Here is a 17,305-nt window from a genome sequence, read left to right on the forward strand (position 1 = left end):
TAGGTAGCCGGTACCGGTGACTTGTTCTGTAGCCGCAATTGATCTAAATCAAGGTCTATGTTTCTCTATGGTCTATGTTTAGTTTAAGGGTTTAGGTTATGTTTATGAGTTTATGTTTGCTTCGTATGCTCCTGTGTTTGTTTTGTTTAGAGTTTAAAGCATTGAATATCGAATTGAAAGACCAAAAGGACAAGATGTAACCGTAATTGGTTTACAAAAAAAAAAGAAAATGAAAAGCCTATCCGATCACGTTGAATTAAAAAAACAAATAGTTTCCAATCTCTTCTAATCTTGTTCCGAAATAGTTTCCAATCTCTTCTAATCTTGTTCCGGTATTTTAAAACTATCTTGTGAAACATGGAAATCTATACAGGATATTGTTCACGCAGAAAAGCAGAGTTTTGCCTTCAGAACTGCATCAATCAGGCAAATTTGATTATCTGTGATGGGGACTAAATTTTGGTTCTGCCGGGGTACAATCGTACAATAATAATCATAACTATTGTTACTTTTTAATTTTTTTAATAAAGTTTTACTTGATCTTTGAGTTAATTATTGCGATGTGTTTTATTACTTTTTCGTAAAAATGCACAATTATTTAAAATAAAATGCACTTATTTCGCACAATAATTGAAAATGTAAATGCAGCTATTTTGTATAATTTTCGTAAGTAATACACATGGTAATACATCATTACCTAATGTATTACCGTATTACCGGTACCGGCAACCAACTCATTGACCGGTAGTTCCGCCCACTTAATTGCTTAACCAATAAAAGCCAACTACCGGTACCGGCTACGGAAGAACTCACCGGTACCGGCTACCTATCCACAGTATCCACTGCCTTTCCATAAATATTAAATAAACGTACATTTTGTATTGTATTGTAGTATTGCTTGTGATTTTATTATTATTCGCTTTTTCGCTTGGCTTTTCTAAACTATCTAAACATAGTATTAAAATGAATACAATAAAATTGGATATAATGGAAATAAAACAAGAAACTAGTGAAATTCAATGTAAAACAGAAGTATGTGATGACTTTAATGATGGTCTATTATTGGATAACATTAAAATGGAGATAAAGGAGGAACCTAAGATAGAAAATACAAATGATACATTTGATTGTGTAGACGTAAAAGAATATCCTATAAAAACTGATACAGAACAAGATGAAGATAAACTTGGAACGTCTCATGAGGAACAAACAAAAGAAGATGGTAAGTAAATAAAAACAATAATTGATATAGAAATTTCAGGTTTATTAGGGGGGCCCTACCCCATAGACCAGGCTAGGTATATGCTGCTCATTGCATCAGGGTGTAACACCAATATCGAGTACAGTGGTCTATTATATATCTATATCTTTGTCTGTCCTACGAGTGTGAGCGTATCTACCAAGAGGTGGGAGTAATGGAACGACACAGAGTTACAGCGGCCAGCAGCCATCATATGCCAAAGAGAGAAAGCTAAGTGCTGATAGAGAGATAGATAGACCACCGATGAACTGCTCCGTGCTGTGCTATTTTTCGTACCTTGTCTAATCTATGAATTATATCTATGCCCTACCCTCTTACTACTCTTAAGGCTGTATGACACTATGCATTTTCTTGTATCATTTCTAATATCGTTTCTGATATCGTTTCTTGTATACATTTTCTTGTATCATTTCTTGTACGTACATTTGTGCCCTGTATGACACTATGCAAGTTCTTGTATCGAAAATTGTATGAAATTCGGCACGTGATTGGTCGAAATTTTGTTTGTCACCCTGTGTCACGTTATGGTAGTACTGCATCTACAGACACAGCTGATTTTAAATATTTTATAAAATTTATAAACTTTTATATAATTAACATTTTAATGTTAACCAGAATTTTACGTTGACTGAGGTTGATTATGTGTGTTTTTATTTTGTTTTGATATTTGTGCTAAAATATTTGCATTAGAATTATCTTCAGTTTGATCCAAATTAGGAACTATTGTATTTTCGTCTATTAAAAAATTATGCACCATGAAACCTAAATTTATAGTTTGAACTTTACTAGGAGCTAAATATATGGTTATTAGTAGAACAGTAGTCCATACCAAACGGTATATTAAGTATCAATAAAAGATTTATAAATAATACCTACAAAAACACAAATAAATTCATCAATACATTATCCCATTTTCATTTCAGCCGCCATTATGAGTAAGTAATTATGACATTTTAGATGTTTTACCAGCAGGTTTTACGTTTTTGCTCTTTGCGCAGAAATTGGCGCAGTTCTTGTACAATAATCTGTGCCTGACACAAATTCTTGTATCGTTTCTGATATCGTTTCTTGTATCTGTGTATGACACTATGCATTTTTTTGACATATCAGAAACGATATTAGAAATGATACAAGAAAATGTATAGTGTCATACAGCCTTTAGGGTCGGTTGTTCGAACGCTAATCAACAATGATCATTATTAAATATTTAATTACTGTCACCAAAACTGTCAATGTCAACTTTGTTTGGGTTGCTGAAAACATAATTAATTACAATTATGAGATTTATTATTAATTATGTTGATAATTATTGTTATATTAATTGATTATAGTCTCAGAATTGTAATTAATTAGGTTTTAACAATTGACATTGACAGTAATTAATTATTTGATAATGATCATTGTTGATTAGCGTTCGAACAACCGGCCCTGATACTATAATTTTTATTCGCAAATTTTGATTTGACCTTTAATAGTTTGAATTATAAGTTATATCACAAATATGACATCAGATGTATTCAGAAAATGTATTATCAACTGAATCAGTGAGAAGAGAAAGCGAATATGTCCATAAATAGGCATCCTTGACACTGTGACAGAAATCCATTACAAGTATGAAGATGCAACACTTTTTAGAGAAACCAGACATATCCTCGCACTAACAATTCCTTGGGATCCCTAGTCACATATGATAATAACGTTGCGGAGGAAGTGAAGAGGCGAATATTTATTGAAAATAAAAGTTACCATGGCTTAATTCGGCAACTAAGATCAGATAACGTCGCAAGAAAAACAAAATGCCAAATATACAAAACCTTAATAAGACCGTTACTCTCATACGGCTCAGAAACCTGGACACTCACTAAAAAACAGGAAACATTGCTATGGGCTATTCCACGAATATATGCCTGTCTTGGAATATCGTGACAACGAATATTTTAGTGTGCAACATAAGAAGTGCGAAAATAAACGGCTCTAATAATTGTTCCAATAAACAACAATGTATTTTGCAATTTACTTTCGTTCTTCATAATTTGCACAGTAAAATATTCGTTGTCGCGATAATCCAAGACAGGCGTATGTTCGTGGAACAGGGTATAGCCACCTTTGAAAGAAAAATCTTGCGACACATATATAAGGGCACAAAAGAAAACGGAATTTGGCGAAGAACATACAACTTTGAACTATACAAAATATACTACCAGGATCCGAATATCATAACATTTATTAAAATACGACGGCTGCGTTGGATGGGACATGTAGAAAGAATTGAAGAAGGCGAAATACCAAACAAAAATTCAAACAGATGTCAGTAGGAAAAAGAACAAGAGGAAGACAGAAGCTGAGATATTTAGAACAAATAGAAAATTATATAACAACCTTAAAAATAAAAAACTGGAGAAAAAAAGCACGAAACAGATCAGAATGAAGAAGAATCCTGGAACAAGCCAAGACCCAGAAAGGGTTGTCGAGCCAGTGATGATGGTGATGAACAATGCCTTGGATTTCCGTCAAAAATGCCTATTTATGGACATGTTTGCATTCTCTTCTCACCGATTCAATTAAAAGTTACATGGTAATAACATAGATTCATCATCAATTGGCTGGACAGAGGTATCTCTCAGTTCTTTCCAGTGTTCTCTACACTGGGCATCTTATAGCTAGTTTCTTGCTACTCTTTTTATATTTTCGGTCCATCTAGTTGGTAGTCGTCCTCTGTTTTTATAGTTTCTGGGCATCTAATCAATGATTCATCTTGTCCACCATCCATCTTGTGATTCTTTCAATGACATCTGAAACTTCTGATCTTTGCCTGATGGGTTGGTTTGTTATGTGGTCTGGTAGGGCCATGTCCAGCATCGTATGTTCCATAGCTTGTTGCATAACTGTAAGTTTATTTGCATATTTTTGCATCAGTGTTAAAAAATAACATGGATTATGGATGAGCAAAGAAAGAGATTTGAGTATATAGTTAAATATTTTTTTTAAGTATATATACAGATAAAGCCTCCTGCTAAATTATTTATCTTATTCCATCATTTAAAATTTACAGCCCTATGTATTTATTTCTTAATATACACTATGGTGCAAATGTTTGGAATAAATTGTTTATTTCTTAGCCAGCAACTTTAGGGAAAAATCCTGCGACAAGTCGATTTTTATTTTTAAAATATGATTTTTTAACATATTATATATCATACAAGTGACATTATCCATCTGAGCGTGATGACATAGTTGATGATTTTATTAAATGAGAATAGGTGTCGTGTACTAACTCATTTGAAAGGTTATTCAATTCTCTATTCAGTAATATAAACATTGACATAATTATTTATACAGGGTGTCTAAGAAAAATTATTTTGAATTAAATTAATTGACACAAAAAGAAGAATGTATGTAATTTATTTAATTCAATTCATTTAATTTGTTTTCTTTTTGGTTGTTCTTTTGTTTCCTCCATTTGTACCAGTAAAGCTGTAGCAGTAGTACACCCATAGCATCTGTCTTTCTATTATGCAAATAGTTAACCATCCATCATAGGCAGAACATAAACTGACTATTTTTATTTTCATTTTTACAACACAAAACCTTTTTTATTTGATGTTATATTTTATATATTTCAGACGTCAAATGTATTTTTTTAATGTTCCAAGTGGGTCGGATATTGTTATTAACACGTTCCATGCGGATGGAATACATGTGAACCAATTCTAGGACAATTGCTCGAAATTAACTGCTTGAAAATCAATTGCTCGACATGAAAATTGATCAAAATATCCAAATATTTATTCACAACAATGCAAAGTACATATACAGTGAGCACGTAAAGGTTGGAATAAATTCATTTTCTCGAGAATGGACGATTTTGGAAAAAAATCCTGAAACAGGTCAATTTTTATTTTTAAATTGCAAATTTTTGGTATATATATCATACTAATGACGTCACCCATCTGGGCGTGATGACGTCATCGATGATTTTTTTAAATAGGAATAGGGGTTGTGTCATAGCTCATTTGAAAGGTAATTTAATTCTCTATTCAGTAATATAAACATTTACATAATTATTTATACAGGGTGTCTAAAAAAATTTTTTTTAATTAAATTAATTGAGATAAAAAGAAGAATGCATGTGATGTATTTAGTCCAAAATACATTTTACTGCTCTCAGAAAACAGAAAAAATGTGTATTTGAAAAATAATCATTGCTCTTCGCTTAAATTAAATGTTAAATCTGTCAAGAGGAAGGTGGGTGGCGGCTTTAATATTGAATTTAAGCAAAAAACGATATTCATTTGTCAAATAAACATCATTTCCTGTTTTCTGATAGCAGTAAAATGTATTTTGAGTTAAATAAATTACACACATTCTTCTTTTTATGTCAATAAATTTAATTTAAAAAAAAATTTTTTGGACACCCTGTATAAATAATTATGTTAATGTTTATATTACTGAATAGAGAATTGAATTACCTTTCAAATGAGCTATCACACGACCCCTATTCTCATTAAAAAAATTATAGATGACGTCATCACGCCCAGATGGGTGACGTCACTAGTATGATACATATGTCAAAAAATGACAATTTAAAAATAAAAATTGACCTGTTTCAGGATTTTTTTTTCAAAGTCGTCAATTCTCGAGAAAATGAATTTATTCCAACCTTTACGTGCTCACTGTATACATAAGAAAGATACTTATATTCCAGGTATATAATCATAGATATTAATTTGGGGTTCATATTTGTTTATTAAACGCAATAACCTATCAGCACTATCTCTATATCTTCTATGTGACCCACTCTAGTATTTATAAAATACTGAAATTAAAACCCAACTATAGCCTCAGATTTTCTTAACATTCTGTTTTTTGATTCATTCGCTTATGTTGGATAATAAAAAAGTTAGGTATTTTAACAACTAGCCATGATCTTCATCAATACAGGGTGTTTCTAAATGAATGGGTGATTGGAAATAGAATAACATTCCTGACAACCATGTTTTTAGAAAATAAAAAAAAAACTGTTTTGCATCGAAGCTGCTAGTTTTGCTAAAATGATTTCTATTGAACATTTGAGGTTCTTGACAAGCTACATTTATTGCCAAAGTACTAACAGTCCGTGCCTATTAGGTAAGTCGTTATTGATATTTGAAAATACAAAAATTTTATCCTTTTTCCATTCAAAATCGAAAAAGTGAGTAAAATAAAATAAAAAGGGGCATTTACGAAGAACTAATTTTTATTTCGGTAACAAACTTGAAACAAATGACATTTATATTCTTTTTAGTCTTCTGGGTCACTGTTCTTTTTATTTGTTGTTTGATTTGTGAGTATATCATCATAGAAGGCCCTATAGTCTTCTGGTATATAATGTATCACTTTGGAAACATCTTCTAACTTCTTGGTGCTGAAAGGAGGTTGGCCATTGTATGTTTACTCGATGAAAGTGCAAAATAAACTAAAATCAGCTGTTCCATGGTCATAATATTAAGCGACACGATTTTACATCGCGTGGATAAACGTAACATCAGGGTTGAAAAAAAACATGTTTTTTTTTATTTTATACAAAACAAACGTTTTTTTTTGTTTTAAACGGTTTTTTTTGTTTTAAACATGTTTTATTTTTCGTTTTTATATTACATGTTTTAAACAAATAAAACGTAGAAAAAAACATTGTTTAAATCATATTTCTTAAAATGAGAAGGATCTGGTTGAGGAATTAGGCAGCACAGATACATAATATAATAACTTATGGCTGTTCAGCTCATATTATGAACTTACTTGCCCACGATATAGAAGTGCCAGGCATAAAGAACAGTGTCAAAAAATTGCAAATATTTCAGAAATGTACATTTTGCTAGCGCAAAATTCCGAGAAGCTGGTGATTTTGCTCTTGTATTGCATTATGATGTTCGTTAGAATACTTTATCCACTTTATCGGAATGCTTAGAAAGTTAGTTGAAAAACTGGCCAATATTATTTCACATTTGCTCTAAACAATAGAATAAGTATTAAAAAAATTGGAAAAAAATCCTTTGTAAAAGGTATAAATTTTTTTTTATTAAGATCTTTTAAAAGGGCTACATCACATGGCAACCAGGATAATGCCCTGAGGTAATGTATTGAAATTTCCCAACACGTGGGATCCAAATTGAGTTGTTTATATTTCAATGACTTAATGGCAACTGAATGCGAAATGAGTGATGTTTCTGAAAAAACCACAACTCAATTTGGATACCACGTGTTGGGAAATTTCAATACATTACCTCAGGGCATTATCCTGGTTGCCATGTGACCATCACAGGGCTTTTTATTGAAGTATGCACTTTTAAGGCATCTATATTACATGTAAAGGGTTTTTACCCGCATATTTTTCTTTTGTGGCTCAGCTAGCATCCAGTTTATCTAACACTGATGATGATTTTTTATAAAAATCGAAAACGTTTTGTTGTGATGTAGCCCTTTTAAGGGATTTTAATAAAAAAAAATTTTATACCTTTTACAAAGGATTTTTTTCCAATTTTGTGATTGATGGTATACAGCCAACTACAGGAAAAACATTTTCTTTTCCTTGTGGATTTTTTAGAATAAGTATTGATAAAGATGTAAAATAGCTTGTAAATGATACAAAGTTAAAGGCAAATGTCAAAGACTAGGTATTTATAAAAATTAAGGTATATTGCAGTGCAGGGACAAAGTCCAAACAAATACTTGCACTAAATGAGAGGCTACAGAGATATGGCTAGAACTTCTGGAAGCATTCGAGACTGAACACGCAAATGGCGAATTTTTGGTAAATGATACGAATAAAGTCAAGGAGCTTATGAAAATGGCTTTGATCCTGGCTCATTTCTTGACAAGTTGGTTTGCTCATCGCTTTAGTGGAAATAAATTTAGTCAAGAGCAAATAAAAACTGGTACGGAATATGTAGAAACTTCACTTCACATCCAGAAGCATTGCCAATTTTATTAATTATCAGGCAAAGTGTGTACCCTTTAATCCATATATATTTTCTAAACATCTAATGTACAACCATTGGCATGGTGGCGTTCTATGGTCATACAACATAAAAAAAACTCTTCTCATCATACGCTTTAGTCAATTCCAAACTATGTAACCGGCTAGGCAATGTCAAAGCTGCTAAGTTGGTTTCAATTTTTAAAGAGCTTAATTCTATAAGTGATCACGTGGCTGATAAAATTGATGACTTAGATTACAAGATTACTATGAGACTAAAACAATTTGAGAAAATTATTAACTCTTGTACGCAAAATGTTTTGAGTTTTCCAATTTTTGTTGTGTTCCGCAGTCTGTATAATAATATGTATAAGATTTTTTTTCATATTTATATATTATTCACAAAAAAAAACGAAAAAAAACGCTTGTTTAATTTAAGTGTTTTAAACATGTTTAAAACAGTTGTTTAAAACAAAATGTTTAAAACAAAACAACCCTGGATAACATTCCATTAATATTATCCTTTTTCCGCTCAACAACAATGTTTGGACATCAGGGCGTCCTGCGATTTTATCGTTTTTTCGGTCAGCGGATAGAAGATACAAATATTCATATACAATGGCTATCTCACTTTAATTCGCCATATTTTTGGGAATATTATCCTTTTTCCAATCAGCCACTCAAATAAGTCCGACTAACTTTAAGGGATAATTCTACATGAAAAAATAATAACTATCTGCTTTATAAAGATATGTCCTCAAATATTTCGTTTCTGAGATACGGGATGTTGAAATTTTTCTTACAAACTGATGATTTATTTTTTGCTCTAAAACTGGTTGAGATATGTAGATGAATTTACCAGTCAAGCAACAATATTATTACAGTGATATTGTTAAAAAATAAGGCTATAACATGTTAAAGAAAATATTTAAATCGGACAACAAGTTTAGGAAATTCGAGACATCGTAAATGACCCATTTTGTGGGTGCCTGTTTTCTCTGACGCACAGAGTACATTTTAATATAATTGAAAAAAATACATTTTATATAACTGACTCATCTTGTCGCGTAAATGGACTCTTCTAACTATTTCGCGACGATCGCCTAAACATTTTACTATAAAGAAAAATTAAAGGTCGCGTCATATTATAATGCACGTCGCGTTTTCGGCACGTAGCGTTTACAGACCGTCAATCGGACTGCCCATTCACATTATCATACATAGAACGTTTAAGTTGGTTTCAGTTTGGTGCGGTGCAGATGTGTTTATTGTCACAACACATGTTTACATGACAAATTGCCTCGAAAACTACTTTTTAAATTAGACCGGGCAGTATCGTCGCCCCGGCTAGCGAAATTATTCCGATTCGATATTTTTAAACAAACTTACTCAAAAAGAAGTCCTTATAACATATCCACAGGGTGCCGGGCGGTACCGTGGTCGAAAAATTGTTTAAACATTTTTTTTAAACAAATTCACAAAAATATTTTTTTCATTTCGAGCAATATTTTTTTAGATAAACTGGGTCATTCTGGGCAAAAAAGGTCTCTTGTCATTTTTCTCTGAAATTGATTGTTGTCGAGTTACATGCGATTAAAAATTTGAAAAATGCGAAAAGGCCATTTTCAAGGCTTAATAACTCGATTAAAAGTATTATTATGAATTTCAATAAGTGACCAAATCAAGTTTCAAACCCCTTCTTCAAGGTCCCAAAGAGATTTTTGTCATTATTTTACTACAAAGCTGTTATTTTTAGTTATTAACAATTAGCGCTATAGTCCAACTGTATCGTCGCCCCCGTTAGCGAAACTATTTCGATTAGATGTTTTTGCACAAACTTACTCAAAAAGAGTCCTTATAACAAACACATCCACAGGGTGTCGGGCGGTGCCGTTGTCAAAAAATTGTTTTAGCAATTCTTATTAAACAAATTCACAAAAATAATTTTTTCATTACGAACGATTTTTTTTTTAGATAATTTGGGTTATTCTTAGCAAAAAACATATCTTGCAAAAATGCGGAAATGGCCATATAACTCGACAACAATCAATTTTAGAGAAAAATCACAAGAGACATTTTTTGCCCAGAATAACTCAAATTATTATTAATTTGGGTTTAATTAAATTATTAATAAAAAATTATTTTTGTGAATTTGTTTAACAAAAATTGTTTAAACAATTTTTAGACCACGGCACCGCCCGGAACCCTGTTGATGTGTTATAAGGACCTCTTTTTGAGTAAGTTTTGTGCAAAAAAATCTAATTTCGCTAACGGGGGCGACGATACAGTTGGACTATAGCGGTAATTGTTAATAGTTAAAAATAACAGCTTTGTAATAAAATAATGACAAAAATCTCTTCAGGACCTTGAAGAAGTTGTTTGAAACTTGATTTGGTCACTTATTGAAATTCATAATAATAATTTTTAATCGAGTTATTAAGCCTTGATTTTTCGCAATTTTAGAGAAAAATGACAAGAAACCTTTTTTGCTCAGAATTACCCAAATTATCTAAAAAAAATATTGCTCGAATGAAAAAATATTTTTGTGAATTTGTTTAAAAAAGATTGTTTAAACAATTTTTCGACCACGGCACCGCCTGGCACCCTGTGGATATGTTATAAGAACCTCTCTTTGAGTAAATTTGTGCAAAAAATCGAATCGGAATAATTTCGCTAGCGAGGGCGACAATACTGACCGGTCTAAATACTCGGTATCAAATTCAAAGAAATACCTACATAAACAACAAGGGGAAAACGACCCGTATCTGTCAACATCCGAAAAATATTGTTTTCGAATGAACCGAACGCAGACGTAACGTGTCTTATACGCTACGTTACGTGTCTTATACGCACAATATGAATGGTTCAATTTAAAAACCATTAAATTATATTTTTCGCAAACGAAACGCTACGTGACGAAAACGCGACGTGCATTATAATATGAGGCGACCTTAACACGTTATTATATATAAGCTTCACTGTAATAAATTAGTATCCGTACAAAAAGACTTTCTTATTGGTTTTAGATGACTGTCCCATGACAAGCTTTTTAAAACAATTGTCACAAGAATCTTCTAGAAGTAATGCAGTGGGTGATTGGGAACCACAGGAAACAGAAATTTTACATTCTGAAGTTTTCTCGCCTACTTCCGGAAACCGATTGTTAAAAGATTTGGATTACCCTGCTTCATTATCTGACAATTATGAACCCTTGTCAAGTGATTCAGAAACAGGCAATGTTACTTCAGAAAGTAAATCAGATCACGATAAACAAAACTATTCTTATCAAATAACTGAAGACACCGAGCAGAAGGAAACTTCTAAAAGAAAGGTAAAACAGGAGGGGACATGGAAAAGAAATATTCGGAAAGCTAAAAGAGTGAAAGGGGAATCATACACTACATATCGCGGAATTGTAAAACCTCCACGGCCTCTCTTACCAGCTCCATGTCTGGCAAAACCAAAACATAAATGCAAAGAGTTGGTTAATGAGCAGGACCGAGAAAAAATATATAGGGAATTTAGTGGTTTAAGTTGTTCTGATGAGCAGAGACAGTTTTTGTGTAGTCACATAGAACAGAATCCAAAAAAACGCACTACGCGAAATCTAGAACAATCGCGAAAAACCTTCACTTGCAGTTACTACTTTACAGTTAATGGTACGAAGTGCGTTGTTTGCAGAGAATTTTTTATGGCTACGCTAAATGTAACCGATGCTTTTATGAGAAGTTCCATTAAAACCCGCTATAGCAACGGAGTACTTGAAAAGGATAGACGCGGGAATCATACACCATCAAACAAGTTATCCGAAAAAGCTGAACAAAGCATACGTAACCGATTGTTAGGAGATTTGGATTACCCTGCTTCATTATCTGACAATTATGCACCCTTGTCAAGTGATTCAGAAACAGACAATGGTACTTCAGAGAGTAATTCAGATCAAAATAAACAAAACTGTTCTTATCAAATAATTGAAGGGCCCGAGCAAAAGGAAACTTCTAAAAGAAAGGTAAAACAGGAGGGGACATGGAAAAGAAATATTCGGAAAGCTAAAAGAGTGAAAGGGGAATCATACACTACGTATCGCGGAATTGTAAAACCTCCGCGGCCTCTCTTACCAACTCCATGTCTAGCAAAACCAAAACATAAATGTAAAGATTTGGTTAATGAGCAGGACCGAGAAAAAATATATAGAGAATTTAGTGGTTTAAATTGTTCTGATGAGCAGAGACAGTTTTTGTGCAGTCACATAGAACAGAATCCAAAAAAACGCACTACGCGAAATCTGAAACAATCACGAAAAACCTTCACTTGCAGTTACTACTTTACAGTTAATGGTACGAAGTGCGTTGTTTGCAGAGAATTTTTTATGGCTACGCTAAATGTAACCGATGCTTTTATGAGAAGTTCCATTAAAACCCGCTCTAGCAGCGAAGTACTTGAAAAGGAAAGACGCGGGAATCATACACCAAACAAGTTATCCGAAAAAGTTGAGCAAAGCATACGTAACCGATTGTTAGGAGATTTGGATTACCCTGCTTCATTATCTGACAATTATGAACCCTTGTCAAGTGATTCAGAAACAGACAATGGTACTTCAGAGAGTAGTTCAGATCACAATAAACAAAACTGTTCTTATCAAATAATTGAAGGGACCGAGCAAAAGGAAACTTCTAAAAGAAAGGTAAAACAGGAAGGGGCATGGAAAAGAAATATTCGGAAAGCTAAAAGAGTGAAAGGAGAATCATACACTACATATGGCGGAATTGTAAAACCTCCACGGCCTCTCTTACCAGCTCCATGTCTGGCAAAACCAAAACATAAATGCAAAGAGTTGGTTAATGAGCAGGACCGAGAAAAAATATATAGAGAATTTCGTGGTTTAAGTTGTTCTGATGAACAGAGACAGTTTTTGTGCAGTCACATAGAGCAGAATCCAAAAAAACGCACTACGCGAAATATAGAACAATCACGAAAAACCTTCACCTGCAGTTACTACTTTACAGTCAATGGTACGAAGTGCGTTGTTTGCAGAGAATTTTTTATGGCTACCCTAAATGTAACCGATGCTTTTATGAGAAGTTCCATTAAAAATCGATCTAGCAACGGAGTACTTGAAAAGGATAGACCAGGGAAACGTACACCTTCAAACAAGATATCCGAAAAAGTTGAACAAAGTATACGTGACCACATTTTGTCTTTTCCGTCAGTCGAGATACATTACTGTGGCGAGGAAAGTAGAAAAAAATACCTAAGTGCATCTTTAAATATCTCCATTATGTATAGACTGTACAAAGATATCTGCAATTCCAAAAATGCAAGACTAGTAGGGTTCGAGAAATATAGGCAAATATTCAAGGAATACGACTTGGAGTTTTTTAGACCCAAAAAAGACCAATGCAAAAAATGCTAACTAAAAACGTTTGTCAAGAAAAAAGAAAAGCAAATGAATTAGAATACAACAGGCATTAGGAAAGAAAGGAGGCCATCAACAGCTCGCGACTATGACAAATCCAGGTAGTGCTGTTGAATACACCAAAAGGGCCAGCAGGACACATTTTTTACTTAAGAAAGCTGACTATGTATCACTTTACATCAGCCATCCATCTTTAAGAACAATCGACCATTAGTTCTTTAAAGGCCGCGTCTCACCATCAAATAATTTGATCAAACAGTTTAAGCAAACTCCGGAAGTACGTCAAAGTGACGTCACAATTGCAGTTTTTTTGAAATTCTAAAAATCTGTGCTCTCACTATCAGTCTAGTTTGATCAAATTTTTTGGATTGAATTGTCTAACTTGTTTGTACTTTTTTTTTAAATTAAAATTTTTCATTATTATCCACAATGAACACTCAGGATGTGACGTCACTAACTGTCACTTTCAGTTTGCTCAAACCAGTTTGATCAAATTATTTGATGGTGGGACGCGGCCTTAAGACTGACCATACAGAAATAGCATGCGATTCCATACATTCTACAATTGAAAAAAAAGCAAAGTATGTACCAGTTGATACATCTGAGGGATGGGCCCTGACCAAACTATCATGGACGATTGTTCGAGATGGAAGCGAGTTATGCAGTCAGCCAAGACCCATCCCGGGTTGTAGTGCTACGAGAAGAAAGAACTTACTACCAAAAGCCAGGGTCGACCGAAAAAAAATGTAGTGAGCAACACCTATACAAGCCCACCAATACACCTAGAGATATTGACCAATAGAAACCTACAAAAATCAAAATTTCAGCGATTATTTTTTAATCCAATCTACTTACATTATTATAGTGGGAATAAATTTTAAGTATTTTGTTTCTGTTTAATTTCGAGTTTCCTAGATTTGATAACTGTCACATTTAAGAAAATGAACCATATTAAACTTTTAGTTCTGAATCTAATGTCAAACTGTCACGAAGACAATATAAATTGGGAAAGATTATTTTATGAATAAAACTGAGTTTTATAAATAATATTAACTAACATTTTATTGAACTCCGCCGTTGCCTGGTCCCAAGTCCAGGATGAGAAAGGAGGAGGGTTAAGCAAGGGACTAACTATTCCTTCTGGTAAAAAACAGTTATGAAAACGAAGCGCATGCCTCGGATAAGGATGGATATTTTAAGACAACAAAGGACAATGAATATAGGAACCTGGAACGTACTAAGCCTATATAGGTCAAAGAACTTGAATCCAGAAACATGGACATAACTGCCTTACAAGAGATTAGATGGACTGGAGAAGACACCCAAAAAACTAATAAATCAGTAGTACTTTTCAGCGGAAGCGAACGGGAACATCAATTCGGCACTGGCTTTATAGTCAGGGAAAGTCTTGTGGGGTCAGTCTTAACTTTCAAACCCGTTAATGAAAGACTCTGTTATATCAGACTCAAAGGACAACTACATAATTATTCCCTAGTTACTGCCCATGCACCGACAGAGGAAAAGGAAGAGCATGTAAAAGATAACTTCTATGAGAAACTAGAGGAACTGATAAATAATCTACCCAAACAGGACATGCATATTATTTTAGGAGATTTCAATGCAAAGATTGGGAAGGAAGCAGCGTACAAACCAACAATAGGTAACCATAGTCTTCACGATGTCAGCAACGATAATGGAACAAGGTTAATAGACTTTGCAGCGTCCCACAACCTACTAATAAAATCGACAATGTTCGAACACAAGAAAATACATAAACAAACATGGGTCTCCAACGACGGCGTCACAAGAAATCAGATCGATCATGTTCTAGTAGATGCCAGGAGGGGTAGTAATTGTCTAGACGTAAGAAGCCTAAGAGGAGCTGATGGAGACACGGATCATTTTCTGGTGAAAACGAAGATAAGGACAAGAATAGCGTCCAAAAAAACACATAAGAATATACCAACACAATTATGGAATACCGAAGTTCTACGTAATAAGGAGACAGAACAGAAATTTCAAAAGGCTATAAAAATCGCTCTAACACAGACAGAAGACTATAACAACATAGACTCAGCTTGGAAAAATATCAAATTAGCTCTGACATGACAAGCGTATCAGATGAAATACTAGGACACAAAAAGAAAACAACAAAAAATGGTTCGATGATGATTGCCTGAACTCCATAACAGCAAGAAATATGGCTAGAAGGAACATGCTACAAAACCCCTCGCACAACAATAATGAAATGTGTAGACAAAGAAGAACAGAGACAAGAAAACTAATGAAAAGGAAGAAGAGGGAGTATGAGGAACAAATAATCAGAGATATAGAAGAAAAAAGAAAGAACAAACAAGCGAGACAGTTCTTCAAAGGACTTTCAGATATCAAGACCGGGTACCAAGCAAGAACAGGAAACTTCCTTCAAAACGACAGCGGGCAGCTTATCACTGATGACAAGGAAATTATAAAAACCTGGAAGGAACACTTCTATCAACTATTGAACGACCAATCTAGCAGAAATACATCAAACATAGAGGTACATACAGCTGAAATAGAAGACCAATACCCGACATACGAAGAAGTAATACAGGCAATTAAAAAACTTAAAAATAATAAGACACCAGGTAGCGATGGTATACCCGCAGAGTGCTTAAAACATGGAGGAGAAGCATTGTACAGTTAAAAATGAATAACCATTTTCAATTTCGTTGCAAAACGAAAATACAGCCGAACCATATTCCAGTCCAATCAGAGAGTGCTGCAAGCACCTCTACCGGTTTCGAAACTTATTAGTCTCTCATCAGGAGGCACATATGCTGCTCTCCCTGATCCAACCAAAACAAACCCCAGCGTGCAGTCCCGAATTGCAACGAATGAAATGGCATAGATGCCCTAGCGGCAACTGCTAGCAAAAGACTAAGTCTTCACTCTAATGGCACATAACATATCTAAGTTTTCACTCTAATGGCACATAACATATCTCACCAGAATGAAAACAATGGGAACCTTCTCTGGTTACACCTCCGAGGCTTCTACAATTTGCAAGCCATACGGATGCTGAGACTAAGGAAGATGAGGGAATTCTACAATTTACAATTCACGTCACATCTGCTCAGCGCGGTAAAGTTCCAACGAGACTGGTTCCCTTCATACTCCACACAGAGTAAATGTAAATCAAAAATGAATAACCATTTTCAATTTCGTTGCAAAACGAAAATACAGCCGAACCATATTCCAGTCCAATCAGAGAGTGCTGCAAGCACCTCTACCGGTTTCGAAACTTATTAGTCTCTCATCAGGAGGCACATATGCTGCTCTCCCTGATCCAACCAAAACAAACCCCAGCGTGCAGTCCCGAATTGCAACGAACGAAATGGCATAGATGCCCTAGCGGCAACTGCTAGCAAAAGACTAAGTTTTCACTCTAATGGCACATAACATATCCCACCAGAATGAAAACAATGGGAACCTTCTCTGGTTACACCTCCGAGGCTTCTACAATTTGCAAGCCATACGGATGCTGAGACTAAGGAAGATGAGGGAATTCTACAAGAATTCTACAATCCTTAGTCTCAGCATCCGTATGGCTTGCAAATTGTAGAAGCCTCGGAGGTGTAACCAGAGAAGGTTCCCATTGTTTTCATTCTGGTGGGATATGTTATGTGCCATT

The 17,305-nt window shown here is 34.1% G+C and overlaps 1 protein-coding gene across 1 annotated transcript; it reads left to right on the top strand.

Moving 5' to 3' along the window:
- The first annotated feature begins 666 nt into the window (after positions 1-666).
- On the top strand, positions 667-14,520 carry LOC126879178 (uncharacterized). Its single transcript, XM_050642214.1, has 2 exons — positions 667-1,222; positions 11,243-14,520. The coding sequence occupies exons 1-2, from the start codon at positions 964-966 to the stop codon at positions 13,627-13,629; spliced, it is 2,646 nt and encodes an 881-aa protein (XP_050498171.1). The 5' UTR covers positions 667-963; the 3' UTR covers positions 13,630-14,520.
- The last annotated feature ends 2,785 nt before the right edge of the window (positions 14,521-17,305 follow it).

This window comes from Diabrotica virgifera, chromosome 1 (assembly GCF_917563875.1).
Source record: "Diabrotica virgifera virgifera chromosome 1, PGI_DIABVI_V3a".
Taxonomy (NCBI): domain Eukaryota; kingdom Metazoa; phylum Arthropoda; class Insecta; order Coleoptera; family Chrysomelidae; genus Diabrotica; species Diabrotica virgifera.

Bases quoted from the DNA above. Each gene is read 5' to 3' on its own strand.
- LOC126879178 (XM_050642214.1), top strand. From the start codon at position 964: ATGAATACAATAAAATTGGATATAATGGAAATAAAACAAGAAACTAGT. The intron at 1,223-11,242 runs GTAAGTAAATAA...TATTGGTTTTAG, and splicing joins GGAACAAACAAAAGAAGATG to ATGACTGTCCCATGACAAGC.